General features: G+C 53.0%; 2 protein-coding genes across 5 annotated transcripts in view; one reads left to right on the top strand and one right to left on the bottom strand.

Moving 5' to 3' along the window:
* Nucleotides 1–1,417: 1,417 nt before the first annotated feature.
* On the top strand, nucleotides 1,418–22,158 carry C10H3orf70 (chromosome 10 C3orf70 homolog). Its single transcript, XM_048314688.1, has 2 exons — nucleotides 1,418–1,747; nucleotides 19,028–22,158. Exons 1-2 carry the CDS (start codon nucleotides 1,573–1,575, stop codon nucleotides 19,579–19,581), a joined length of 729 nt encoding a protein of 242 aa, XP_048170645.1. The 5' UTR covers nucleotides 1,418–1,572; the 3' UTR covers nucleotides 19,582–22,158.
* An 816-nt stretch (nucleotides 22,159–22,974) lies between these two features.
* Nucleotides 22,975–27,830, bottom strand: part of VPS8 (VPS8 subunit of CORVET complex) — a 69,591-nt gene continuing 64,735 nt past the window's right edge. For 3 of the 4 annotated variants that reach the window (XM_048314202.1, XM_048314204.1, XM_048314203.1), the window contains 2 exons: nucleotides 24,325–24,405; nucleotides 22,975–23,753 (listed from right to left, as the gene is read on the bottom strand). In XM_048314202.1, the coding sequence (XP_048170159.1) occupies nucleotides 23,526–23,753; nucleotides 24,325–24,405 (309 nt within the window). In that variant the 3' untranslated portion in view covers nucleotides 22,975–23,525. The remainder of the gene's footprint in view (nucleotides 23,754–24,324; nucleotides 24,406–27,830) is intronic. The other variant, XM_048314206.1, reaches the window with a different exon arrangement.

Below are 27,830 nucleotides of genomic sequence, written 5' to 3'. Positions count from 1 at the left end.
TTCTTAAGCCCTTCTTGTTGGCAAGAAGCAAATGGTTCTCTCAGCACCTCTTCAGGAGGGTGTACAGGATGGGGACACCTCTGGGATCTATCCAAGGACAGAGCCCATATGAACTGTCTGGGAATATTCTGGAGAACACAGGAAAATAAGTATGTTTTGACCGTTTCTGACATAGAGCTATTGGGTATTGTACAAAGATAAGGGACTATGAAAATGACCATTTGATTTCTGTTCTAACAGAAAGCTGACTTCAACTCCCAGTGCTGACCAGAGCAGCAATAAAACTGCAATTTTCTTTCAAACATAGCAGGGAAACAAGTCCACGACCACAGTTAGAAAACAAATAATGTAGCCACGGCTCAAGATAAATCCAAACTTTAATTTTGGCCTAAAGATATGATTGTTGGAAAATAACAATACACTTTCATATCTTTATTAACCAAAATTATATCTACTGATTATTTTACAAATTGAAAGACAGAGTTTATCAGGGTTTTTAAAATCACTGCGTGCTTAGAAAGAAATGGGTTTCTGAATTAGATTAAGTAGCATGAAAAAAAAAACCAAACCAATTAAAACCCGCCTGTGCCGCGGGCCACGTATGCAAGCAGCTCAGTGTCCTGCTCCATTGGCTCTGGCACTGCAGGGGTGATCTGTGTCCACCTGTCTCACAGAACAGCAGAGAACTGCACCCTTGGAGCGCCCCAGATCGCCTGTAATCGAGGCTGCTTGCCTGCTGCCCAAGCTCCCCGGAGGCTGCTGTCCGGTGCCAGGATGCCTGGATCCCATTTATCAAGCCCAGTGCTGTCTGGAGAGGAGCTCCACATGGCCGGGGCAGTGCTCGGGGGAGCCTGGCAGCCGGCCCACAGCCCTTGCTGGGAGCCGGGCTGACTCGCCCGGGGCTGGTGGCCGCTCCCGCCCGTGCGCTCCGGCCGCCGCAAGCGCCTTTGGAAAGCCGTGAACTCTCACAGCGAGCCAAGGGCTGCCGGCAGCGCCCTCGGGCGCCGTCCCGGGCTCACCCCGCCGCGCAGGGCAGCCCGCGGGTCAGCCTCCCCCCACCCGGGGGACACAGCCATAGGGGGCACAGCCATCGAGGGGCATGGCCATCGCGGGACACGGCCGCCAGGGCACACAGCCATCGGGGGCACGACCATCGTGGGCACAGCTGTGAGGGACCACGGTCCCCATCGTGGGGCACAGTCATCGGGGGATGCGGCCATCGGAAGGTACGGCCATCGGAGGACAGAGCCATCGGAAGGTACGGCCATCGGGGGACAGCGCCATCGGGGGATGCGGCCATCGGGGGATGCGGCCATCGGGGGATGCGGCCATCGGGGTACCGCGGGCGGTGCTGCGGGACGGGGGCGGGGCGGGGCGGGGCGGGGCGGGCGGCCGGGCCCTGCCCGCGGCGCTGCCCCCGCGGCGCTGGGCGGGCGGGCGGTCCCCGCTGCGGCTCGGCGCCTTCTCCTCCTCCTTCTCCTCCTCCTCGTCCTCAACCTCCTCCGCCTCCTCCTCCTCCTCCTCCTCCTCTGGCCGCTGCGGCGCGGGGGCTGCGGGCGGAGCGGCGGCGCCATGAGCGGGGCGGCGGCGGCGAAGAGCGAGAAGCTGGACGAGGCTCAGGCGCTCGCCCGCAGCTGCGCGGGCAGACCCGACTTCCAGCCCTGCGACGGGCTCTCGCTCTGCGCCACCCACAGCCACGGCCGCTGCTTCCGCCTGCACTGGTGCTGCCACCTGGGATGGTGCCACTGTGAGTGAGGGGCGAGGGCGCGGGCGGGGGCGCGCGGTCCCGGCCGTCCCGAATGTCCTGTCGGTCCCCGCGCGCTGCCTCACCGCCCGTCCCCTTCTGTCTGTCCCGTCCCGTCCCGTCCCGCGGCCGGGAGCAGCCCTCTCCCGGAGCTGTCCGTGCCGAGGCGGCCCCAGTGGGACCCTGACCTCGGGCGCTGCTCCCGGAGGGGCGGTAGCAGCGATGCCCGGGGAGTTCTCTTGGGGCCTGCGGTCCCAGTTCCCCTCGCCCCCGTGAGCCGGCCGGAGGGTGGGCTGTGGCATTGGCTGGGCACCACTCTCCTTCGTACCAGCCACTTCATTCTCGGTGCTTATGGTTTTCTTTTTACAGGCATAAACCCTTTTGAGCAGAGAGGTAACTGCTTTAGGCTATATATAGCAGATAGCTTCAAAATCCAGTGTTGAGCCAACTCTGGTGAAAAGGCGCCCAACGACTTTAATATTGGTATTCAAGATCCTGATGTATCTAATCATGGAGGCTGAGATTGAACTGTGGATGTCCAAACATAGTTTGATGAATAATTAATCACGTAGAGCCTTGAAGAGCAGGCTTTCCCAGCAGCGTGTTGATGCGAGGTCAGGAAATGGTGATGGAGCCATGCACTTGGGTCGTGTTGGGTTCTGGAGATCTTAAAGCCTGGATGATCAAGGTTAACACTGGACCCTTATGTGAACGTTATTTGGTGCTGCTGAAGGTGTTCCTGGACTCCTGACATCCCATTCTCCTTTTAAATCCATTGCCATTGCCATCTCTCCTTGTAATTTAGTCTCCTACATGGATTCCCCTTCACACACACTTTTTGCAAATTTTGTTTCACGGGGAAAAGGGGCTGCCCCAAAAGCCAGCTTTTGTTTGGATGCAAGCTTTTATATCAATTAAATACTCATTTCAGGAATTTTGCCTTGATTTGGGGCTCATTTGAAAGCAGTTCAGGACAAAAGATTTTCTTCTGTCTGTGCCCTCAGTACTGTGTGGCACAACTGTCTGTGTGAGAAGGTGCCACAGTACCTGCTGCACAGGGAGAGGGATGTCTCACTGGTGTTTGATTGATATCACAAAGGCCCTCAAATTATGACCTAGATTCTTCCCAACCTTTCCCTGGTCTCAGTTATTTGTGGTCACCATCAAGATATATAAACTTATGACCACTCTGGAGTACAGGATCAGGGCTCAAAGTGGTGCTTATAAACTGGAGATGTTACCCAAAATGATCTGGGAATGGTCCTGGCACTGGGAAGTCAAACATGGAGCTGGGAACACCTGGAGAAGCGACATTGCAGAGAGGGATCTGGGGATTAGGATGGATCACAAACTGCCTGTGCGTCAGCAGCGGGAGGTCTGTGAGGCAGAAAAGCCAAACCCAGAACCCCAGCCTTTGCTTTGGGATGCATTACCAGGAGCATGGCAAGTGTGCAATTTAATTAGTCTCTTCAGCTCAGTGATGAGGAAACCAGGCTGATGGGCTGAGCTTTGGGTGTTGCGCTTTATAGAGCAGTAGGAGAATTGGGGAGGAGATTGCGGAGATCAGCTTAGAAAATATGCTTTACAAGGGGGTGCAAAAGGAAGGGTTGTTTGGGCTGTAAAAGATTGAGGGAGGGAGAAAGGAAGGGAGGAAGGAGGGAGGGATGATGAGCTTTGCAGAGTGTAAGGCAGCCCTTGCAGAGAAGCTGTGTTTGAGTCCTGCTCTGCACAGATGTGGCAGATAACCAGGTATCCCTTACCTGTGACAAGGAGAGTTTAGCTTTGGATACTGGAAAACATCGTAACTAGAAAGAGAAAGGAAGCAGGGGAACAGAGTACTTGAGAAGGTGAGCAGTCACGGTCCTTCAGGGAAGGTTTAGAATGGTGTGTCTTAGGCATTACATGGAGCTGCTTCCCTCTTGGAAAGACCACTTGAGATCCCATCCAACCCTTTGCTTCCGTGTGGCAATTGTAAGATTTAAAAATAGTTATAGCATTTGCAAGAAGTACAGACTTCCTTCTCAATCCCTCCTTTATGGCTAAGGAAACATTAGGATACCTTTGCCTCATGAAACCAGGATTTTAAATGGAAGATTTTAAGGGAAGTCACACACTTCATTGCCTTGTTTAATCTTCTGAAAGCCATGGAGAAGCGCGGTCCCTTCTTGCCCCTCATTTCCTAATGCAAATTTCAGAGCTAAGGATCTCTTTGTATCCTGCTCCTGTGGAATGAGTTGAGTTGGACTTAAAGGGGGTAAGAATGAGGTCTATAATGGGAAATTGTATAGAGGTCAGAGATGTAATTAAACAGCATTGGGAGTTATCTCCCATAAACACAGTGCTGTAATACCGACTTGGGAATCCTCAGAGGGTTCTTGAAAGTGCTTTTCTGTGACTCTTAAGAGCTGTATTGGGGTACAGGAAGCTCTACATCAATTAAAAGGGCCATTGAAGTATTATTTTCCATCAGTGGCCAAGGTCCTGGAGAATGTCAGCTCAGTTAAAGTGCACTTACACTGAGAAATTACAAACACTCACCATGCCATGATGAGGAGATCGTCTCCTCATGTGTATTCAGGATCACATCTGCTTACTTCAGTGACAGGAGCAATTTAGCGTTGCAGAGCCACTTGGCTATGGAAGGAATAATTGAGAAAGAACCCAGTCTGAATTCCCCAAAGCCATTGAGGTTGGCATGCTCGGAAGTGAGCAGTACTGTAGGCGCTCTCTTTACCTCGGATGTTTCTCTGTCCGTAAAATGGCAATAATAGCTGGCAGGGAGACTGTTCGGTGTATCCAACAGCTCCGAGAGCCTCAGCTGCCCTGCGTGCCTGCATGACTTCTGTGTCTAAGCCTGGAGTTTATTTTAGGTCCTTTTCGGTCTGTTTCAGCCTCGGTGGGGAGCAGATTTGCCTGTGTGGTGTTTTTCTAAAGCGCGTCCGTGCCTGGGGAGCTCTGAACGCGGGGACAGCCTCCGTAAGAAGGGCGTGAAGAAGGCGCAGGACGGGTGTGCCCGGGGAGGCTGCGATGGGAGGGTGCTGGGCTGCCTCGGCTGCCGCTGGAGCCGCCGGGCTCTGCCCGGGAGCGCCGGAGCCCCTCGTCCCTGCTGCCGGAGCTCTCCGCAGCATCCTGCCCTGGCTGCTGCCGGGAGGCTGTGCCGGCTCCAGCCTCCACGTGGAAGCAGGTTGAGGGCTCAAGCCTCGGAGTCCTTTTCCCAGCAGGGAAGAAGGCGTTGGCCCAGGAGGTGGCTTTGACTTCAGCCCCTGTGTTTTGTCCCACGTTTCTCCTCTGTGCCCTGTGTGCATGCCCTTTGCCAGGGTGGCAGCCCCCTGTTCACCTTCCTCCCATCCCCTCTGACAGCCTAGTGAGGTTTAGTTTATTAGATGCAAGCTGAGAGCCGTAAATTACTCTGATCTACTTTTTCCAGAGCTGGAGAAAACACGCCAGAGGCAGGTCTGCAGCAAGGTGCCTGCCTCCCTTTCCTCACCTCGGGATTTCCACTGCAGCTGTGATTTGCACTGATGCTGGCTGTGAGGCTGCTGGCTCTGAGGTGGTACCTGCTTATGTCAGAAGGGATCAGATCCTCGGGGTTTGCATCCGTCCTGACCTGACAGCAGGATTTTGACTGTGTTTTGCTAATTTTACTTCCTAAGAATTAGCTGTGAGAGAAGACATCAGGCTTGATACAATTCAGAGCATTCTGTTGCGACTGGGTTCATTTGTGATCTGAATATCTTGCATTCTGTTAAACACCCTGCAAACCCCTCGGTACATTATGCTGCAATTATCAATAATACATGATGAATCGTGGTTCCACAGCAGTTGCATCAATAGACAGTAATTGTGCCACCTTGTATTAGCCTTTCTGTGCTTTTTTTTCCCCTCTGATTCAGCATCAAAAGAACAAGCTTTTAGCTCCTTAAAGCCTCTTGCATATCTTATATTGAAAAGTAAATGCAGCAAATAAATTTCAGTCCCACCACTTTTGCAGGTTCAGCTGTTTGGACCCTTTACAAGAAAACAAACCAAGCATGGGGAAAGCGTGAGATCTCCATTTGGTGGCCAGGAAGGGAGCACAGTTGCCAGGCTCAGGCAAGGAACAAGATCGTGGTGGCAGGAAAGGTTTTAAAAAATGCACCTGCTCCCTGACCCTTGCAGTTTGCTAGGTGATGGATAGCACTTGTAGGTGTGCCTTGGAGTAGCTTCCCCCTTCCTGGCATGCATCACACATTATGCCACTGTTAGGCTGGAGTTTGCAGCCAGACCTGGCAGGTGCTGCACAAGGTCAGGCAGGCCTGGCAAGAGATCCAAGGAGCTGTCATTTTTCATCCAAGAGGAGAAAATGGGTTTGTGTGATGGGTGGCATGCCACAAAGGGCACGTGTTTTCTGGGTGATTTTGGGGAGAAGGGCTTCTCTAAGTTTGGCCATGCCAGCAGTATTCTGGGGATGTAGAACTAGAGTATATTTACATGTGTTGTTCACCTCGACAGGCAGCTCAGGGTTTCTCTTGGCTCTCAGAGCTCCATTGCTTCCTCATGGTGTCTGAGGGCACCCAGCAGAGGCACAGTCCATGTGGCTGGGGTCTCATCGGTCCCAGCTGTGTGCTCACCAGGGGAGGGGGGTTATCCCTTATCCATTGCCCACAGCTGCAGCCAGGGAACAAGGTAAATCAGCACAGTCACTGCACCTGGGTGTGCTCTGAGCAGATACTGCTGCTCACATGCTTCTCTGCTTGAATCACTAGTGGTTTTCTTTTATAACATTTTAAAATGAAAGAATAAAATGTCTGTCGCACAAAGCTGGTGAAAGTTCTCTGTCGAGGCCATCCTCGATTAAACCTCTTCCAGGGAGAGCGATGTGGTGTGTGTCCATGGCAGCTCCTGCCTGCTCTCTGGCAGGGACACACCTGGCCCAGGTGCAGGCATTTCCCCCTGCCACACAGTGATCTGTGCAGCATTTCCGTGGCTCTGTGCACACCAGCAACATTTCCAAGGTGTCTCTCCCTCTCTCCAGCGACAGAAGCCATCAGCAGGGGCTCTGACAATCTCCCAAGCCCATGTAATTATTCAGACCCCAGTCTGCCTCTGGGAACTGTGAACAGGGAATCAGTGAGGCAGCCCTGCTTTCCTTGACAGAGCTGGTAAGTGAGCTGAGATGGTATGGGGAGGAATTCAGGTGCATCCTGATAGGGCTTGGGGGTCTAAAGAGGAGCTGTGCCTGCCTGCAGCCAGCATCTGTTGATCCCTGCATGTTAGAGGGGCAGCTGCAGCCCTGGGATGCTCTGCAGCACAGCATACACTGTCCATCTCCAAAAGCCTTGCTCTTGTTCCAGTGGGTTTTCCTTACGTTGGGTTTTGGTGGCTGCAAAACTCATTTCCACGTCCAGGAGGGAGCAGAAGGGCAGCAGTGCTCTGGTGCTCTGTGTGTGTCCCTGTCTGCAGATGGTGATGTGGACTGGAGCTCACTGGAAGCAGCCAGTGGTGATGGCAGCTTGAATTTCTAGCAGTACTGTTCTACAGGGCAAAACTACATCCTCATGACTGATTCATTGGATAAACAGGGAAAGGGAGTTGTAACATGCTTATGTTTGAAATTCTGAGTGTTTGAAGGAGCTCATACATTTTTCTTCATGGAAAACTCTGTCTAAAGTGGAGTTGAGCAGTAGGGCTAGGAGCTCTAGGGCTGGGAATTTCCAGAGAACATAGCTTGGTCTAGAGGGAGAATAACCACAAATCCTGGGAGAAATAGGCATTTTTAATTTACTTCTGCTGTGAAAAGGATTTGAACATTCATCCGGTTAAGTCCATGTATCCGGACAGAATGTTTGTGCATTATGTGGAGTGCCAGGCAGGAGCTGCAGAAAGGTGAATGTTGCAGCTTGTAATGGGAAAAGACTTTTAATGAGGATTTGTTGCCTGTGGCTGTGCAAGATCTTCACCTGTATTTTGAAGAGCTATGATATTCCAGCTTCGTTTCACTAAGCTGTACACAACCAAGGAAAGAATGTCAGCTTAATATATTCTGAAGTTACTCTAAGGAAAAACACTGCCAGTTTTTATGGGTGCACCATCCCAGACCCGGATGGCATTTTGTTCCTTGGGTTTTAGTTGCAATCTGGAAATCACAGTATGAATGTACCATTGCTAAGAGAACCCACATGTGTCAATCCGTTGTACCCTGTGGGAATGTCAGTGCCTCTGGAAGAACCTACTGGCATTCATTTTGAATCCTTACTATAATGTTTAGAGACATGCATGTTCTATTATTATTAACAAAGGCCCAGATATCACTTAACAGAATTAGACCACAGGAAAATCTCTGAATTCAGGCTACTTGCTCAGTGTGTCTCGTAGGACTAACTCTTGTACAGCTCATACGTGATTGAACAGAAATCACTGCACTTCTTTCTCCAGAAGTCTAAGAAAAAGGGACCTGTGTACCAAAACACTTCCTGCCAGCCAAAAACTCTTTGTCATGCATGACTATGAGGCTGTTCTGTAATCTGTCTGTCCACCTGAGAGGCATAATTCACAAAGGATTACATCTGCTTGCCCCAAACTCAGTGATCTGCTGGTAAGAGCCTCGGAGAGCAGCAGATAACTGACACCCTTCCTCTGTGGCTGCTTGAAGGGTTGAGTGCTGGTTTTGTGAAGCCTGAAAGGACAAGGCTGGGGATGCTTCCTACCAGAAGCAAGTACTTCTGAAGAAAAAGTTTATTAATCTTGTGTCTCGTCAGCTGGTGGGGTTGTCTGTGAATTCAGGGTGTCCTGAATCCTGCACGGTGAGGGCTGGGCCTGTGCTCCTGCTCAGGGGGCTTCCTGCTGATGAGAGGCTGCTGGCACTTTTCTCACTGCAGAGGAACAGCCTAAAGATAAAATCTGCATGGAGCTCAGTGCCTGTGGCGAGCGTGTGGCTTCCTTCCTGGACTCTGCAGGTGAGGGAATCTGTTTGCCAGCTTGAATCTGCGAGCCTGCTTAATGCCAGTGCCCGATGCAAAAGTGCCTGCTGTCACATCATCCTCCCTCTTGTGGTTCTTGACGGATGTTTCATGGGTCTTAAATGGCAGCCTGTGGTCATAGCCTTGTATTGTCCCACGAGACTGAGTCACGAGATTGTCGTCGCTGTGACTTCCATCCTGCGGGTCTGCAGAGCTGACACTGCTCAGGTCTGCTGGAAGCACTGAGAGGCCTCTCAGGTGCTTGGCACAGGACCTCCAATTTCCTGGCAGCACCTGTGTGCTCATCAGGAACACGTTTTGTCGCCGCTCGTGTTGCTGCAACCAGCAGAGCCGGGCTTGTAGAGCAGGGGCATCTTGGGGTGTTCTTATGTAATGGCTCTCAATTTAACCAGTGCTGCTGTACACTTCATGACTCACTGCCAGCCTTGGTAACTTACTTCTGCACACTGGTGAGGCTCTACTAGAAAACTGTGTTTCTATAAAGAACAAAAAGCAAAATGCTTTACTCACAAACAGTGTAAGATGTTCCCGAACGAGAGCTGTGACAGTGTGGGCTTAGCTGCTGATGGATGGCACAAGCTTATACTAATGCAAAAGCTGGTTGACAGTAGATTGGATTCCAGGTAGAGCATCTCTCTCTCTGCATATAAAGTTATCCTGGTTTAATGTGTTGTGGTTTTTCTTCTAGCACCTCCATGAATTTATCTGCCCACAAGATACAGGGTATGTTTTCATAATGGCTTTGATTCTTCCACTAATCAATTTTTATGTAGTGACTGATCACAGAACTCAAGAAGTGCAGTTCGTGCAATTTGGAGATTTTTTTGGCGATAGTTGAGTATATTCACGTAGATGGAAGTCAAAAACCTACTGGGAGAGTGAAAACTGATTGCTTGGCAACTGGGTCTTGTTTTTAACATATCCATACTTTAATTTAGGCCACGTAACAGTTGGAATTTATACATAACCTATGTTGTAAAACAATTTCAGCAAGAGGCATGCATTTGTATTCTTGTTCTCGCTGGTGGCTGCGGAGCTCGAGAGCCCACACGTCTGCTCTCGAGGCTGCTTGTTTGGTTGTGTACTTGCACCCAGCTCTGAAATGACTCCCTGCTGTGCCCAGCTCTGTGCCAGGCTCTGGCTGTCCCTCTCCCTGCCACATGATGCTGGTACTGGTGTACACCTGCAGCCATTCCAGGCAGGATGCTTGCCTGCTCCATGCTGCGTGGCTGCCTGGTTGGATTTCAGTGCTTTCCTGAGCCTTTTCAGAGCTTTCCTGAGCCCCACTCCAGGTGTTTGCACTCTCACTCACTCTCTCCCTCTCTCCCTCCCTCCGTGTCCCTGGTCTCTTGTGAAAGGTTGGAACAGCATCAGGTGTGGCAGGGTGGACTGACCAGCTCCTGCAGCCTTCCTGCAGCCCACCAGCATTAGCCCAGCTGTAGGCAGGGCAGGTGGAGGGAAACACTCACCTTTTGCTTTGTTTTTCCTCCCTGTGCCAGTAGACCTTGATCTGCTGGCACAGGAGCCATTCTCCAGCTGGTCCTGTGGGATCTTGACTCTCTGGATGTGAAGCCAAGGGCGATGCTCCCACCTCTGCCAGCACTGGCTCACTGTGCCACAGCAGAGAGCTGTGTGTACTCCCAGCTCCACTGTCCAGGTGCTCCAAGTCACTTGCCTGCAGTGGCACTGTGTGACACAATGGCTTGATGTGATACCCACCTGCTCCACCTCCAGTGGTGGTACTTGAGCTTCTGTTTGTTCATGCAGAGCATTGCTGGATCCCCCCCCACTCCAATGGGAGTGTTGGTGCCCATACTTGCACTCCTCAGCTCCACGTGGTGCCATGTTCTGGGCGCAAGCAGGGAGAGCAGTCCTTTAAATTCCCCAGAAATGGGTGCTTGTGGTAGAAATAGCTTGGTTTGAATGGTGTGTGAATGGAGATGTGCATGAGGCACCAGCAACAGCACTGGGATGAGGGTTAAAAGAGTGTGTTGGGAATAAGGACCCTGTTCCCAGCACTGAGGAATGTGTTGTTGTCCAGCCTGAAGGCTCCTGCTCCCACACAGCCACTGCACGGATGATGTGCCAGCAGGAGATCCTGGCTCTGGCCACAGGAAGGGAGCAGCACAGGTACAGCACATCCCATGGGCCATTGCTTCTCCAGTCAGCCACCAGGAAAACTCTGTGGCCACAGAGATGCATCTATTCCAAGCTGCAAAACCCAACCTCCTGCCCCAGCTGTCCCCTGTGGGTGCAGAGTGCAGGTCTTTGGAGAGGACTTTTCCTTCAAGGGCCTGGTGAGCTGTTCTGCTTGTTTGAGAATTCCCAAGAAAGCATTGCATCACATGCAGAAGCTCTGGGTGCCCCCTGCAGCACCTGGAAGACAACTGGATCTTGTGCCTCCAGTGCCTTTGATTGCCAGGCAATGCCATGGTTTTCTGGGTAGTTTGACATGGAGCTGTGCTTATGTTGCTTTGTTTCCATATCAGCACACTGACTGGCTGCATGGAAACCATGGGCTGCTGAAGCTTGAGCAGATGGTGCACAGGGATGGGGTTGTAGAATAAATATTTAGCACTAAGCCATTTTTTTGCTATTTTCTCTACTGAATTTTAAAAATATCTAGTGTAACTTGGGGGATAAAATTTCTCAGGGGAATGTGTAAGAAGTGGCTGTTCTGGCCTTTGGGGGTGGGTTGGGAAGGGATGTTGGAAGATGAATATCCTTGGATTCAGAGCTTGGGTAGTGTTGCCCAGCTGCCATGCTGATGGATGTAACCAGGGCTGTGCCACGCTTTCCATGCCTGTGCTTCCGTGTTTTTGGAACCCAGCATGGAGCTGGGGTTAGGAGCACCTGTGGTATGGGTGACATTCTCCAGATACTGAAAGGAAAGAGCTCCTCCAGAACACACACGTGGTGTGTGCTGCTGCTCACTGCCTTTTTGGGTGCTGGTACTCTGTTCCCGTACAAGGGTTAGTGAGCAAATTCGGCCCCTTTAAGAGGGTTTATGGCTGCATGGAACATCCCTCAAGCCTTCAGGGTTGTTTTTGCTTTAAGTCCAGTAAATCCGTGTAAGCAGTGAGAGGGAAGAGCAGGGATGATGGAGGAAGCTCCAGGGTCTGTTTGCATTTAAGCGTTACCTGCTCTTAAGCTGATGTGCACAGAGACTCCTCAAAGGCTTAGACAGCTCACAGCATGTACTGTCATGATCCTTTTTGTATTTAAAACAGATCAAGACAAAAGGGCATTAAAATACAAATTTGATGAGGGAAAAACTTTCTGATTTTTTTCCCCCTCTGTGTTGGTTTCCTGTGAAAAACGTCGAGTCAGGGGCTGGCACAGCTGTCTGGCTGCACAGCAGGGAGGGAACACCGCTCCTCCACAGGAGAGAGCTGGCAGCTGTATGGAATTGCTCCTGGGCAGCCACTGCCAAAACATTGCTGCACTGGTTCTTCCCTGTGCTTGGCTGGGGTCTGCAATGGGATGGACTCATTAGTGCTCGGATGGAGGTGCTTCTGTGAGAAGGAGCCCTTTGCAGTGATACATTTCTGTTAGGGCAGAGCCTGGCAGCCCTTCCTGCTGCACTTCCAGCCTGCTCAGGTCCTGCTGCGTGCCTTCTTTTTCTGTTGTTCCTTTGCTGAGTTGATTTGTGCCCTTGGAGTCTCTTCTGTGATCCCTTACTGGGCCTTCTAGTTCTGCCAGAATTCCTGCAGGTATGCGGAATGTTCTGTTTGCATTCCCCACACTAGAAATCTGTTTGAGCAATGTCAGTGCTTTTTCAAAGTTCTTCGGACAAAGTGCAAGGCAGAAATATCACTTGCACCGAGGTGCTGCATATCTTTATCTACGAGGCTTCTTCAAGGTGGACAATCATTTCAGTTTTGCATTATTATAACCACCAATGGCCCAGTTCAGCTCTCCTTGAGCCTGTAAATCTGGCAGTACCTCAGTGTCCTGAAATGTTTTCCATTTCCTCTGGTGGCTCATTCCACATCTTACGGTCACCACACAGCCCGTATGACGTGATGTCTGTTCCACACATCACAAAGAAGTGCAGGCTGGGCGAGCAGTGGGGTTTTTCACATGTGCCATCTGTAAATGTGCTCCAGGTTTCTCCTTCCATTTGTTGTCGCCCCTCTGGAAAAGTCAGAACTGTGCTCTAAGTGTAGTTTGGAGTTGTGATAGTCCTCGGTGAGTAGGGCAACCTTTTTTATTTATGGGTAGGGCAACCTTTGTTTGCAAGGGTTTATTGTTCCAAGCTGTGCATGTAACTGGAGAGAGGAGGAGGAGGAGGAAGGCCAGAGCAGTCATTTTGTCCACTGTTCAGCTGGCAGGGCTGGAAGGCAACAACCCCAGGTAGGTGCCCAGCCCTCCATCACACTTCCCGATGGAACTCTGCTCTGCTGGGCACTTGGCAACAACAGGTGTGATGGGCACCTCCAGCAGGCTGAGGGTGCCGAGTGCCCTCCATAAACCTGTGGTGTGTTTAATCCAGGGTGTGCAGCGAGCTTTGCTTCAGTCAGTGAAGGAGGAAACCCTCCCCTGCCCCAAGGTTCTGCTGTGCCAGCGGTGAATCCATACCCGCTCCCTTCCCGTGCCCTCAGGCTGGGCTGGAGAACCTGTGCCACCCACTGCCCTGGGGGACCCTGGAAAGCCAGGTGGGCGTGACAAGCTTTGTACTGTCCTGGGGCCGCTGTGCCACCGCCGGCGGCAGGGCACCCCTGCAGCTTGGAGCTGTGCCCACCTGCCAGACAGCTGCCATGGGCACTGCGCTTCCCCACAGCCAGACCCAGCTCTCCTGCCACGCCCAGGAGATGTGGAGCAAGTGCTGCTGGAAGAGCACTTGGTTGTTCTCCATCTCTTGCTGTGAGGAAAGCCAGTGCTCGAGAAGCTCAGCTCCGAGCTTTCCACACACAGAACAGCTGTGCAGGGAGCTCTCCTTGGAATAATGTGGAACCCCTCCAAGGCAGCGCTGTCTCCTGTCACACATGCATTATGAATGCTTCCTTTGCCTTCACTCCTTCAGAGCTGTGTGGTATTTAATTAGAGGGTTTTTATGTTCTCCAGAGTGGGACCAATTCCCCTCCCGTGTGAGCTGAATTTTTTGGCAGGGTTGCAAGTGGCAGTAGGAAAGTCTGGCACAGCTGGAGTGAGAATCCCCTTGGACTTCACAGGGGGGGATAGCTGGTGCTGTTACCCAGGTGTATGTTCGGGCAGCACCAAGTCACCGGCGTTTAGGGAGCAGCTCCCTGCTGGTGAACAGGACACCTCCCTCCCCACCCTCACTGGGGGCCTGTGGCAGCCATGGACTGTGCCCTGGGGTCACAGCTCCAGCCCCTCTGGAGCATCCACCACAGCCAAAGGCATGGAGATTCCATGGGACCAGAGCCAGTTCACCTTCAGCCCACCTCTGCCTGGGACTTCCACAAGTGCTCAGCCCACGTGGGAACAGTTCCTAAGCTGAGCCAGGCCACGTTCAATAGCCTGCAAGTAGCAGGTCTTTGTTAACCTTGCTGATGTTTGGAGATAGATGAGCTGGCAGATGGGAGGCTGTAGAAATATTTGTTCCAGCAGCTGCAAGGGGAAGAATACATATGAAAAAAAGATTTTATCTTTGAGTTAATAGATGTCTAAATGCCTTGCATGTGAACAAATACCCGTGGTACGTATTGCTGACTTAGACTCGTAAGATCCACAGCTCTCTCTTACCATTTTCTGAAGTGCAGTGCAATTCATGGTGTTATTTATTAGAACTAAGTCCTCCAAGGTAGCATCTTGAGAGGGTAAAACTGGAGAATTTATGAGAAACCTCCCTCCTGTAAGCTGGACTTCTTTTTTTTTTTCAATATGCCAAACACATTAATGAGTGTTAGAGGTAAACCAGAATGCTGGGATGGAGGGAAGTGGAAAAGAAAATTTTCCAGCAGCACCTCTGCTTATTTCATGGTTAAGTTATTTTGTATTAGCCACGGAAATTGCTGCTGTTTTGTGTCTGTTTGGTGAGGATGCATGCAGACTGCCCAATTAGCAAAAAATCAGAGATGTGACCTCGTGGCTTGTTTCCCAAGGCTTGGTTTGGGGTTTTGGAAGCAGGAGGCTCTCTAATACAGCTTCCAGTCAATCAGCCACGTTGTTCTGGTTAACAGTGCCACAAAAGTAAAAAATTTTCCGAGTTGCCTGAGTTTGCTGGAGGTGTGCAGGTGATGATAGAGCTCCCTGCTCTGCTGGATCCTGCCTTAGCCTGCTGGCAGGCTCAGTGGAGGCATGGAGCCAAGGCTTTGGGGAACAGCATCCATCCGATTTGGCAATAGAAATCCTATTCCTGTGCACAGAGCAACAGGGAGATGAGCACTGCCCAGCACTCACTTCCTTGGACATATTTGAATAGTTGTTCTGCAGTTGAGTACTGGCTGTAGCGTGTGCCAGGTCCCTGAGGATTTGGTTTGTGTGCTGGCACAAGGGCCAGCTGAAGAAACAGAGAAACAATCGTCCCTTTCTCGTTGTGCACAGGCTGCTGTCACTGCGAGGGGTCAGACAGAGGGGCAGTGATGGTGGGGGATAATGCCCCTAGCATGGAGCAGGCTTGGGGACAAATAGCCTATAGACCTGTTTCTGGGGTCTCTCATTTCATCCTCTCACCTGTCAGGCAGTGGCTGTCATGGACAGCCAAGACTTACCATGGCAGTCATTCTGGCAGAGCCTGATCTCACAGACACAGTTGCTGTTTCCAGGAGAGGAGCAGGCTCTTGTTTCCCCTGAGCCCTTTTGCCACGGTGGTGGAAGTGCAGAGCCAGAACTGTGACACCTCCTCACAGCAGCTCTTAAAGTGCACAAGAACTTCCCAGACTTCTGCAAATGCAGCAGATTTCTTTTCACAGGATTTGGAGTTTGTGTTTGACATGTGCAGTAGTTTTCGTTCACCGCCTTCCGCATAGGCAGTGGTGGGGAAGTGACCCAGGAAACAGCTTGGGATGAGGTGTCTTGTGTGACATCTGTATTTGTGCAGAACACTGTCATTTACAGGAGCGTTCATCAGCACAGAGCAGTCACAGAGTCCTTCAGCTGACTTGGAATAAATAGGCAGTAAGTTCTGAGCTAGTGTATTAAATGGGATGGATCAGAATAGGTGCTCAAAGTACTGTTCTATCACAGACTGTTGCCAGCTGTTCAGAGTCAGCAAAACTATTGCTGTTGATTTCCACGGGTGTTTGATCAGATTGAGATGGATTATAAGAGAACCTGGGGACTTGTGCTTCTAGGGGCATTTCTAGTGAAAAAGCCAGCCCTGGGAATCCTGCAAGCTGCAGGGGTGAGGGGCAATCTTATTTCTAATTTCTGCATTTATTTTTCATAGGCTGCATCCTGGCTGAGGTGTTTCCATGCATTATGTAGGGTGAGGAGTGGTAGCTGAGGCTGTGAGCACAGCATTGTCCGTGATCCAATCTGACAGCCCCAGTTCTGAGCACCTGGTCATGTTTTGACACAAGTTTAATCTGTCTAAAATTGCCTCTAAAAACAGCTAAGACTTGACAAACTTATACCAGAATTCTAAAGAAATGTAGAAATCAATTAACGTGGAAAATTCTCTTTGTTGTGTGTGGGCTGATTCCTGCTTTACCCTGGCAGAGCTTGTCCTTGGCACGTGAGGAACGTTCCAGCCCCGGAGGTCACACAGACAGGCTCTGAAATCCTGTGCTCAGGGAATGGCTGCTCTTTGCTCCTGCCCTGGAATTAGTGCCAGCGGGGCAGCCCGAGACACGCAGGGAGCTGCTGCGGTGGAGGAGCAACCAGCTGAGCTCCAGCAGCTCCTTGGCTGCCCCGGCCGCCGCTCCTCTTCTTTTCCCAAAAGGGGAAAAACAAACACCAAAAAAGTCAAACTGAGGAGGCTTTGCTTTACCATTCCATGCCTGTGCTGTAAGCTTCCTCGGCTTAAATCCATTGCTTTTTATTCCCAACATCCTTCTGCCAGCATGTGGTGGCTGTTTTAAGTGGAAAAACAGAGTCCTCTTGTACAGACACCTTTGTTCTTCCTCCTGGTAAAATCTTCACTGGACCCTTCCTTGGACTCTTCAAACAGAGGTGGCACAGAATTGAGTTGAAGAAATATTTTTCACCAGTATCTGGTTTTATTTTATCATTGGTTGTCAAAGGAGCCCACACAGAAGCACTCCAAATCTATGGATAAATAGAGCGTCATGGTTTCAGGCAAGGGCAGGCTGCACTTCAGTTTCCATGAGCTGAATTTATCAGACACTATCCCAGCCAGGAGCACAGTAATCATCAGCTGTGGGGCTTTGCAAGGCAGTGGCATATTTAATGTTCACTAATTTCACAGAAGGATTTCTGGGAAGCAGCAGATGGCAGGAAGCCGTGGGCTGCTGCTGTGGCTGTGAAGGTGAGGAGCTTCCTAGGGAAGTTCTGTCCACGAGATTTGAGAAACCTCCAAGGGACCCCATCGCTCAGAGACCGCCAGAACCACGGATCTGTGCTGGAGCAGTGAGAGCTGTGCTCTGCCTGTGGCTGGAGCACGCAGCTGCTGGATGCCAGCACTCATTCCTCTGAGTCACAGCAGGTTTAGGAACTCCACCATGGTAAAGAGATGGCAAGTGGAGAGGACGGCTTTGTGTTTTCTGTCATCCAGCCATAAGCAGACAGGAGAAAAGCTCGATTTGTTGTCACTGAGCTTTCCCCGTGGCTCTGTTAACAATTACCATTCCACAGATCGTAGGGAGTAAACATTGGAGGAGGTATTCGAGGGGAGCTGGTCAAAGCCATTCACACACTTCCCTCTGCTGCCAGCTCTGTCTGCGCTTTCCTCCCATGGCACACGGGTGGGCTCTTCCCTCGTCGTGCCTGGAGCCTCTCCCACGCTCCAGAGCTCTTCCTTCGGCTCCGAGGCCTTTCTGCTGTGCTCCCTGTCCTTGGGCTACGGGGCGTGGAAGTCCCAGCCGACTTTCACACGAGCCTTCCCTTCCAACAGCACAGCGGGGTGGGAGAAGCCTTCCCGGTGCTCGAGGTTCCCGGTGACGTCCCGGAGCTGGCAGAGCTCAGGCTGTGCGTGTGCCCCGGCACAGCTCTTCCCAGGGCCGGGGGGGATCCCCAGCCTCGGGGGGATGCTCTGCTCCGGAGAGGCGCTGCAGGGGGAGCGAGCCCTTCCCTGGGGCTTGCAGCAACCTGGTCTGGCGGGAGGTGTCCCTGCCCAGGGCAGCGGGATTGGAACTCCGTGAATCTTTAAGGTGCCTCCCAACGGGAGCCATTCTGCCATGTTCCAAAGGAGCGGGTGATTCAGGGGGAAAGGCTGCACCGACCTCTGAGCTGGAAACACACCAGCGCTCAGCCTTCCTTAATGCAGGAGCTTTCTGCCCCTCAGCTGGAGAGCTCCAAGCACTCGCACAGCCCCTCCGTGCTTTGGTGCATTTGCTGCCTGTGCAAAGCAGGATCTGCCGCGCGTGCAGCAAAACTCTTCCGACAGCCCCACTACTCACAGGGCTTCTGGAAATTTGTGCTTTCCCACCGGATGAGCCCCTGGGGAGACATGACTCTTTCAGAGGCTTCATGCAAATAAAATGCAGCGGTTTACAGTCTTAGGCATAGCCTTGGGTTTCTCAGTTTTTCCTGACATAGTCCCAATTTTCTGCTCTCTTACTTATTTCTTTTAGTGAAGATGTTCAGTTCACACTTTGTTCTGCTCAATATAACCAACATAATCCTATTTTCTTACTACTTAACCAGATAATCAAGGTGCCAAAAGCATTTCTAAAGCTTGGAAATTCCCTTATTTTCTGCCTTAAAATTCTAGTTGTAGTCATGTATGCACTCCTGGTTTATAATATGGAAGAACACGATTTAAAGAACATGGAAACACATGCAAGGAGACTCACTGGAATAATAATGATGTATTAAAATTTTGATCATTGTAGCAAAGATGTAAGCTAGAATTTACATGACATGTTCAGTGGGGGGGAAAAAGCCTCTGAGAATCTCATCAGTTTCCTTTCTCCTAGAGGGTGGGGTGGGCAGATTTGGCATCTTTCCCCCTTCATGGCTATGGAGTTGTGCCCCTGGAGTAAATTCTCCAGAGTTAGTCATGTCCTACAGCTGTCCTCGAGGCAGGGGCAGGGAGAGGAGCAGCCCTGGGGTACAGGAGGCAGTGCTTACCTGCAGCATGAGGTGTCACAGGATCCATACCTGGAGAGGCCACAAGAGAAGCAGCGGCTGCTGCCAGCAGGGAACTCTTGGTGGTGTCCGAGGGTGTCAACGTCACCGCTTCGGTTCTGACTCAAAGGCAGCAACCTTTAAACGCTGCTCCTCTGTGTCCCCACAGGTAAATACGTCTACCAGCCCATGACGCCCGTGGAGCAGCTCCCCAGCACCGAGATCCCCGTCCGGCCCCGGGAGTCCCCCAACACCATCCAGATCTCAGTGTCGCTCACCGAGCACTTCCTCAAGTTCGCTCCCGCCTTCCAGCCGCCGCTGCCGCCCGAGGCGCCGCAGTTCTGCACCATCGCCGACCTGTTCATCGACAACTACCGCGTCAAGTGCATCAACGGCAAGATGTGCTACGTGCAGCGCCAGCCGCCCGCCCCGCACAGGGCAAAGCCCGACGAGGGCTCCGTCCGCAATGCCTTAATCACAAAGGAGAGCAATACACCAAAACCAGAGCACTGCTCGTCCCCCTCCAGCTCCGAGGACTCCGGCATCAACGCCGTGGGGGTTCACTACGTGGAGTCGTGTGACGAGGACACGGAGGGGGTGGCCGAGCTGAGCTCAGAGGAAGATTACAGCCCGGATAGCAGCTGGGAGCCGGACGAATGCCCGCTCCTGTCGCCCTCGCAATGCGAGATGGAAGTGATTGAGACTATAGAAACCACTGTGTAACCACACAAGTCGGCATCGGCTCAGTCCACTTCCTTCTCAGTAATGTTGCTTTTGTAGTATTTCTATTTTCCGTTTTTTCTGACAATCCCTTTTTTCCAGTGCACTTGATATTTCAGATTCCTGTCATGGGAGCGCGGTCACAGGACTTACATATGGTGAACTAGCAACAGCCTGAGCAATTTTAACACGTTCTCAGCCTGATCAGCTCTCCCACGTCTGCACGTAAGGTAGTGACAAATCTTAAGACTTTTCTAGCAGAAGTAGGCCCTTTTGTTGGTCTGGGTTACCCCCCACACAGCTTCTCACACGAGGACGTGCCACTCGAGATGTTTTCACCTGTTGGGTTGTTGGCAGGGAGCCCTCAGAGCACGGGGGGTGCGTGCCTGGAGCAGAAAACCGAGGTGCCCTTACTCTTTCTCAAACAGCTACACGAGGCTTCTCCCGTCTCTGTCTGTCCTGGCGCCTTGTCCGGCCTCTTCCTGGTGCTGGTGTGACCCTTCTCCGAGGCTGTCGGCACCACGCTTCCAGCAGGTTGGAATGGCAGGCTAGAGAATGCACAAAGTGCCTCCAACTTTTCTCCAGGCTATGCACTGAGCAGCTGCTGAGGGTAGGCCAGGCTCTGAAATCTTCTGAGAAGGTAGCTCATGCTCTGCAGGGGGATGAGTTGCCTGAATCCAGCTGGTCCCTTTTCTCTGCCTGGATCTTGGGAAGGGGGTCTGGCTTTTGCAGGTGGGCAGGAGGGGGAGCAGGCAGAGGTGGGGCATGGCCATCTAACCAATACCACACTGGACTGGGGAGTACCAGGACAGGCGAAGGAAGCGACTACCTCCGAACACCCGCCCTTGGCTCCGCCTCTGCCTCCTCCTGGGCTCTTTGGTGCCGGACACTCAGGACCAAACAGCCTCAGGGCCTGCATTTGCCTGAAGAATAACAAAGTTTAAACGAACAGAATTTTACCAGCCACACTACTGTGTTGGCAGAGCTTGGGGACAGCGTGGAGATGCCCCTGGGAGGTGGCCCACGGGCTCGGAGGCGTGTGAGCTTGTTAAAATACAGCCTGAGGTCATCCTAGTGGAGAGAGGAGGCTTTGGCTCCTGCTCCGTGGCTCCCAGCCCAGGAGCAGGCTCGGAGCAGGGGACCCTCACCCGGCTGGTAGCGGAGCTGTCTCACAGGAGGTTCGGTTTCCGCCGCGCTTGAAGGAAACAAAAAAGTCGCTCTCAGATTCCAGCAGCTGCAGGGAGCTGGAGCCAGTAACTCCTGTGCTCCCGCAGCGCTACTGCCGTTCTTTGTGTAGTTGCTGTTTGCGTTTCAGAAGTCCCTGGTGAATCCAAGGCTGTATAAACATGTACAGTTAGTGACTGATCCTAGATTATAGTCTGTGGTAGAGGATGGCTCATCTCTCACTGTATCCTGACAATGTGTTCCCACTTTTATACACTTTGTAATCAGTATCTTTAGAAGACATTTAGGCAACAGTGTGTGTCTGTGCACATGCACGTGTCTGGGAGTTTCCATGGGTGGATACACAGTAATGCTGTACTTTTTAGACTAAGACTTTCGGACAAAAATAATAGGTTTTATAGTTTTGATGACTTACATAAAAATGTGCAATGCTTGTGAAACAAGGAACTTGGGCCATTGCATGAACAGATACATTCTCACAAGGCACTTGAAAATACTCGGTTTTTCTGAGGGCATTTAAACAAAGGCTGTAGTAAAACTAAATAGGATTTATTTAATTTTTAAGGGCAGGGTTGTCTTTCTTGGCTAACTACAGTTTCTAACAACATTTTGGTGTCTTTGGACCATTCAGACACATTCCATAGGTAGAAGGAAACATATATAAACCTACAGCATTTATTCATATTTAACCTTTCAATTATAACCCAAGTTGAGAGCTGAATGAGCTCACTCTCCTGCCTGGCCTGGCTGAGCTTTCCTCCCGGAAAGAAGGTGGCTCTTCCTGCCCTGGGAACGGCTTCTCCTTCCCAGGCAGGATGGGTGGGCTGGCGCAGCAGGGCCTTTCCCAAGGGCAGGGTGCTCCTTGCCAGCTCTCCCTGGGGCACCAAGGGCAGGGAAGGTGAGCAGGACCCCCTGCCCGGCACAGCTCGCCTTGTTTGCAGGCGAGCAGAGCCGCAGCCCTGCCCGGGCACCGGCGGTGACCTCGGGGGTGCTGGTGGCAGACACAGCACAGGCCCCCTGTCAGGATCCATTCTTTCTTAACTGTAAGTAATTAGCAATACCCACAAGCTGTGAGTGTCTCCTACCCAGGATTTGTTCAGATGTCTTAAGCACAATAAGCTGCCTCTTCCTTCTGTTGTTCCTGGAAAATGTCAGCGGCGCTCTGGGGAGTGCCGGGGCTGCTGGCGAGGGCAGGCAGGGCCCAGCCGCGGGGATCTCCTGCTCCATCCCACAGCCGGCTCGGGATCGGGAACGCTCCCACGGAAACGGGGCTCCTTCCTTTGCACAAACCCGGGCGTGGCCGTGCCGTCGCAGCTGTGCCCTGGGCTGGCTGCTCCCCCTGCCAGGGAGAGGTGTGTGTATATTTCCTCTTGAATAAAATACTGAACAACTGGCCTTCTGCTTGTCCTAACTGCCTGCGTGCTTTCCATGCTACAGAGAAACATTCCCGGACTTCCAGCAAAGGAAGAGCTGCTCACAGCTTCGGATGGCAGCCCCGGAGCCAGGCAGAGAAGGGGAATACCCATGGGAGCACACCAGGCCCTGGAACGTGCTGGGGCTGGTGGGCAGCCTCATGGCCCAGCCTCATGGCCCAGCGCTGGCTCACCTGGAAAGAGCTGCCCCAGCTGCTGTGTGGCTGCAGGCTGGACGCAGGCCAGGGTAGTTCTGCTCATGGGCAGGAGGTGAGCACACAGGGCACCTCGGGCCCCAGGGCACTGCTCCTGCCCAGCTGAGCTCTGCACAACACCCGGTGCTTCTGTGTTCCTTGGAGGCAGCCGTGCTGCCCCACATTCCTGCCATTCTGCATGAGCCCTGCACCGATCAGCCACTGGAGTTCTGTGTGCAGGGAGAGCAACACCTGCCTGGTGCTGGGTTCTGGAAGCAGCTGGGACCCCGAGGGCACCTGGAAACACCCAAGTGCCAGCGCCAAAGAGAGCAGGGGGAAGAGACGTGTGTGTGACAGCACAGAAACCCCACCAATGCTGGGTTGCAGTGCTGAGAGCAAAGTGCTAAAGGTTCTGTGACCATCAGTGCCCTTCACACCCACCCTCTGGCCCTTGCAGCCCCCAAGGGCCTTTTACACACACACTCCTCCCACCCCCAACACAGGTACAGGTGAGAGGCGAGGTCTGAGCTTCACCCACAGGCACAAGATGTATCCTACTCTTACCAGCAGCCCACTCAAAGAAGTGCAGAAGTCACACAGGAAAGTTCAACCAAGGGCCTCTTTAATGGGTTGGTAGAACACAGCATGTGCAGGTCAGTTTGCTCACACAGATGTGTTTTCCTGCATTCTTCAGCCTTCTCCAGGTTTGCCCATTCTGTGCCCACCCACGATCCCATGAGACAGCAGGGCCAGGCCTTGCCAGAACAGCTGCTTTTAGCAGAATGTAGAGCTCAGGTGTGGCCCCCAGCCACAGAACCAGCACAGCACGGGCTCACGGGGGTTTCTGGGCACAGGACAGGCTCCTCCGGCAGGGCGGAGCTGACTCGGTTACTTGGAAAAGTTCTCGCTGCTGCCACGAGCCCCTGGGTCAGCACAGGCAGCCCTCCCTGTGCCTCAGCACGCTGGGGATTGGCCCGGAGTTCCAGCTTCCAGCCCAGCTGCCCCAGGGCTGCCAAAGCAGAGCCGGGACATCGCCCAGCTCCGACCCAGCAGTGCCCAGGGGGGCTCAGCACAGCGGGTTCTGGGAAAGGCGGTGTGGGGGAAGACCCCGTGCTGTGGTGGGAAGGCTCCCCAGCACCACGTCCCGGGAGCAGCGCTACTCCTCAGCCAGCGGAGGGGGCGTCAGGCGCAGCTGGAAGTTCTCGTTCTGGAAGACGCTGCTGGTGGCCGGGTCCCCGTGGGAAACACTGAGCAGCCCGTGCTTGTCACCGCCGCCGCCGTGGCCCCCACGCGCCAGCTCCGTCAGGAGAGCCAGCTGCGAGGAAATCCCGGTCACCCTGGGAACACTCCTGCACCGTACAGAGAGCCCCGGGCCACTGCGTCCCTGCTGCAGCGAGAGAAACCTCACCCCAGGTAAAGCCAAGGGCACAGATGGCACGGAGGGACCCTACAGAGCTCCGTGCAGGACACCAGTCCTCAACTGAACAACTCTCCAGGGGCCTTTAGGTTGCTTTAAAGTCACATAATTGAAAAACAAACCCAGAAAGAACTGAAAGTGCCACCAACCACAGCCAAAACAGGCAGGAGGCACAAAGAAAATGCCAGGGACAGAGGGAGCTGCGCTCTCCTTGGGACAGCACAGGCACAGGAGAAGGAGTGTTCGAGTGACTGTGGGAGCTGCAGTGTCTGGAGGGAAGCTTAGTTACAAACCCACAAAGGATCACCCCATGGACACTTGTCAGGCCCAGCCCCAAAGCCAGAGGCATTCCCATGGTTTCCCTGCCAGTGAATTCCCCAGCGTGGCTGCCTTGCAGTGTGCCACAGCCAAGTGCCAGCACTAGAGCAAACCCCAGAGAAAAGCCAGAGCCCTCTCTGCCAGTGCCAGTGTCTGGCTTGGCAATGTGAAAAACGCCCATCACCCGTTTAAAAGCAGAAGGAAAATGGGGGGTACGTACTCGGGAGGTGCCTCGGTTGAGTCGGCAGAGCTGGTCAAAAGCTTGGATTTGCTGAGGATCCAACACAGACTCTGAACTCATCTGAGGAAGAGTGAGAAAGTTACAGAAACCACACAGAGCAGGGTGTCAGGTTCCTGACAGAAATTAATTCCTGGGCCAGAAGCAGTCGGCCCACAGCCTGCTTGGGAGGCCTTTTTAGCCATCTTTGCCTTGGCATGAAGACACCATGTGCACCCCAGGTTTGGGGGGGAAGAACAATTAATCCTGCGCTTGCCCAAAGGACAGTTACACCCCTGCATCCACAGTGAGTTATCGCTGAGCTCTGTCCCTGATGGCGCAGACTGACGGCACCGGGATACCTCTGAGGAAGGAAAAAAGGCACGGGAAAACTCCCTCTCAGCCAGCTGGGAAGAGAAGTAATGGGCCTCCGCGGCCGAGCAGCCTCTCCAGGCTCCTTCCCAGGCGGCAGCAGCAGCTCCCCCAGCCCTTCCCCGTGTCCCGGCCCCGCCCAACCCGACACGGCGGCACAGGAACAACACTGCGAGGGGACACGGGCTGTGTGTGCCCGCTACCCCAGCCGTGACTCTGCCAGCGACTGTCACCAGCTACCGGCATCCTATAATGGCATCCCGAGCTCCCTCCTCTTGTCCTCTAGAGGGGTGCTACCCACTGAAAGCCGGCAAATGAGGGGCGGAAACAGGGAGGCAAGGGGAGTCACACAGCGATGGCAGCCACGTCCCCGAGACCGTGGCACTGCCCAGCTGTGGGGTTCGAGGCCAGGTGTCCCCCAGCAGTGAGGGCAAAGAGAGGGCCCAGAGCTGCACCAAGAGCGCTACGGCAGAGAGGGCTGCACACACCTAAACTGCTGTAAACGGCGCCATTTACATACCCCAGGGAGAGATGACAAAGCACCACAGATTCTTGTAGGTTTGTTCCATTTATCACACCACAGTGTTTCTATTTTGAATGTTTCTGCTCATACTGCAAAGCAAAAGCATCATCAAGAAACCCCAACAGGAGCCAGGAGAGCAGCCTCCCTCATGAGCAGCAGGCTGGCATCTGTTGTCTCTGGGGATCTATTTTTAAGGGAACGTTCAAATATTTTCTCCAAAATACATTTCCCAGGGGCTACTAACCAAAAATGCTACAGTCCTGCCAGTGGGTACTGACTGAAGCTGCCCTGACTTCGAGCTCTTTGGCAATGGGAGATGCACTGAGCCCCCCACGGGTTTCCTGAAGCCTGGATAGTTCTGAGACCATCCCAAAGCCACGCACGTCTTGCCTCGGATCATCAGCCTAGGAAGAGAGGAATGTCCTTAGTGCAGATCACTTATGCTGGAAACATTTGCCAAACTCTCTCCTTCCCCTCCAGGATACTGTCTGTAGCGTAAATAACTATTTGCTGATTGCCAGTCAGGGAGCCAGATGTCCCCATTCCCTGCACACCCGGCACAGGGAGGGTCAGGGACTCACAGCCAGCAGCTTGTAGCAGTGCTTCCCAGGGACACACAGGTCATCCTCGCTTGGAAAACACAGAAAGCAAGGAAAAACTGCCCTGCACAGTTCCTGTGGCCACAGGCATTCAAGGACGAGGAAAATGCAATATAATTGGCCTCCCCTCTCCTGCTCTCTCCCTACCACGCGTACGTAACTATCAATCAGGCTGTTCCCAGGCTGATGAGCTGAAATATTGCAGGCAATTCTTTCTGTTGTCATGGAAACAACTGCTGTCAGGCCTTTTCCTTTTTCAACCGTGTCACTAAAGGCATGTTTCCCTTCAGGAGCCACGGGAGGCTCCCGGGGTCCAGCAGCAGCACTCGGGTGTCAGTGGAAGGCGCTGGGCTCACCTCACAGCACAGCCTCTGTCTCCAGAGCTGGCCAGCTCCAGGATGGAGCCCTCAGCACCTCCAACCCATTTCCAGCCACATCCCCACATGCCCCGGGAAAGGCCTCAGACGAGACACAGAACCCCAGAGAGTCAGTTCATCTCCTGAGGATCTGGGCCAGGAGGAAGGAAAGAGGCTTTTTTCATTTTCCAGCTCTCCTGGATCCCACCACTAATGCTAATCCCCACTGCACATTTTTCTTGCACATATTCCACCCCTCTGGTAGTCACACATAGCCCTCCCAAGCCTGCAATTATCTTTAATTTAACATCTACAAATTCCATCGTCAGCCAGTGCCTAAGCAAAGCAGATCCCAACAGTTTGAGCAGAGGCACCATCCACAGTCACACCGAGACCCATCCCAGAGCTGCCCCTCAGCCATTCCTTCCACACAAGATACTGCTGCATCAGTTGGAGCTTCAGAGCACCCCACTGCCCCAGGGGCTGCTCCCTTAACACAAGGAGATGCAGCCAGAAGTCCCGGGGAAGGTTTTGGGATTCCTAGGAACAAAAGCAACCCCCGCCATGTTCCCATTTACAGAGCTGAGCCCACAGGCAGTGGACACCAAGCCCACCCTTGGCCTTCCTCCCCTGCTTCCCCATGGCTCATCAGCCTTACAAACAAGTACTCAAATTCAGGGCTTTAATGAAAGCCCAGCCAATTAACCTTAAACTAAGTAAATCCACCTCTCTTCTGTCAGATAAGGCCCTGCTGTTCCCAAGGTGCTCCCAGGAACCTGGAACAATCAACCAAAGAGAGAGCAAGGCAGGCTGTGACCCAAAGTCACTAGAATGACACTGACATGACAGAGCTGTTAAGGAATTCGGGGAAACCTCAGGACTCCCCTCTGAGAACAGCAGTGTCCTGCTGCTGCTGCCAAGCTCTGCAGAGCCCCTGCCCAGCGAGGCTCCGGGACAGGCACCGCCCCACCCATGGCTGCATGGGGCCAAACCTGCCCTGGGACAGCCCCAGAGCCTCCAGAACCTCACCTGTGGTAGCACACAGGGGCCAGCAGTGCCTGGCAGCAGGTGAGCCCTGCCTGCTCCCCGTCAGAGGCAGCCAACAGCCCCGGCTGCCCAGGGCAGAGCAGCCTCCCCAGCACAGCCAATCTGTCACACAGCCCTGGCCTCTCACTCCTCAGCAGCACCAGGGGAAAGGCAGATGTCTCTTATTTCCAGCTGAACTTGGCTGAACTTGAGGAGCAAACCTCCCACTCAGGGCCTGGGAGAGCACAGGTCTGTTTGTGCTCTGACAGTCACGGCTGCAGCCACGTGAGACTGCAGTGATGTGGAGAGGAGGGCACTGTCTGTGTTAGACAGGGAAGCACACAAGCACATCCCTGTGCTCCCACACATGCTCTGGGTAGCTGCTCCTGCCTACACCAGGCACTGCTGGGATATTCCCTTGGACTTCCACTGAGGCCTTCAGCCAAAGGAGCAATAACACTGCTCAGGGTTAATTAGACAAACACAGCCCCCACACATCCTCACTGGGCACCACGGCCCAGCAGACAGGGTGTTCATTTCCCATCCAGCAGGCTCCCAGGGAAGCATGGCAGCACATGGATTAAATGTTAAATATGATGCCCAACGGGCCTGTGCTTGGGCTGAGCTCAGCAC

Source organism: Corvus hawaiiensis, chromosome 10 (genome assembly GCF_020740725.1).
Source record: "Corvus hawaiiensis isolate bCorHaw1 chromosome 10, bCorHaw1.pri.cur, whole genome shotgun sequence".
In the NCBI taxonomy this organism is placed as follows: domain Eukaryota; kingdom Metazoa; phylum Chordata; class Aves; order Passeriformes; family Corvidae; genus Corvus; species Corvus hawaiiensis.
Note: the sequence above shows the minus strand (reverse complement) of the source record. Positions and strands in the feature narration are given on the sequence as shown.

Coding starts and splice junctions, on each gene's coding strand:
- C10H3orf70 (XM_048314688.1), top strand. CDS start 1,573: ATGAGCGGGGCGGCGGCGGCGAAGAGCGAGAAGCTGGACGAGGCTCAG. Junction 1,748..19,027: donor CCACCTGGGATGGTGCCACT/GTGAGTGAGGGG, acceptor GTGTCCCCACAG/GTAAATACGTCTACCAGCCC.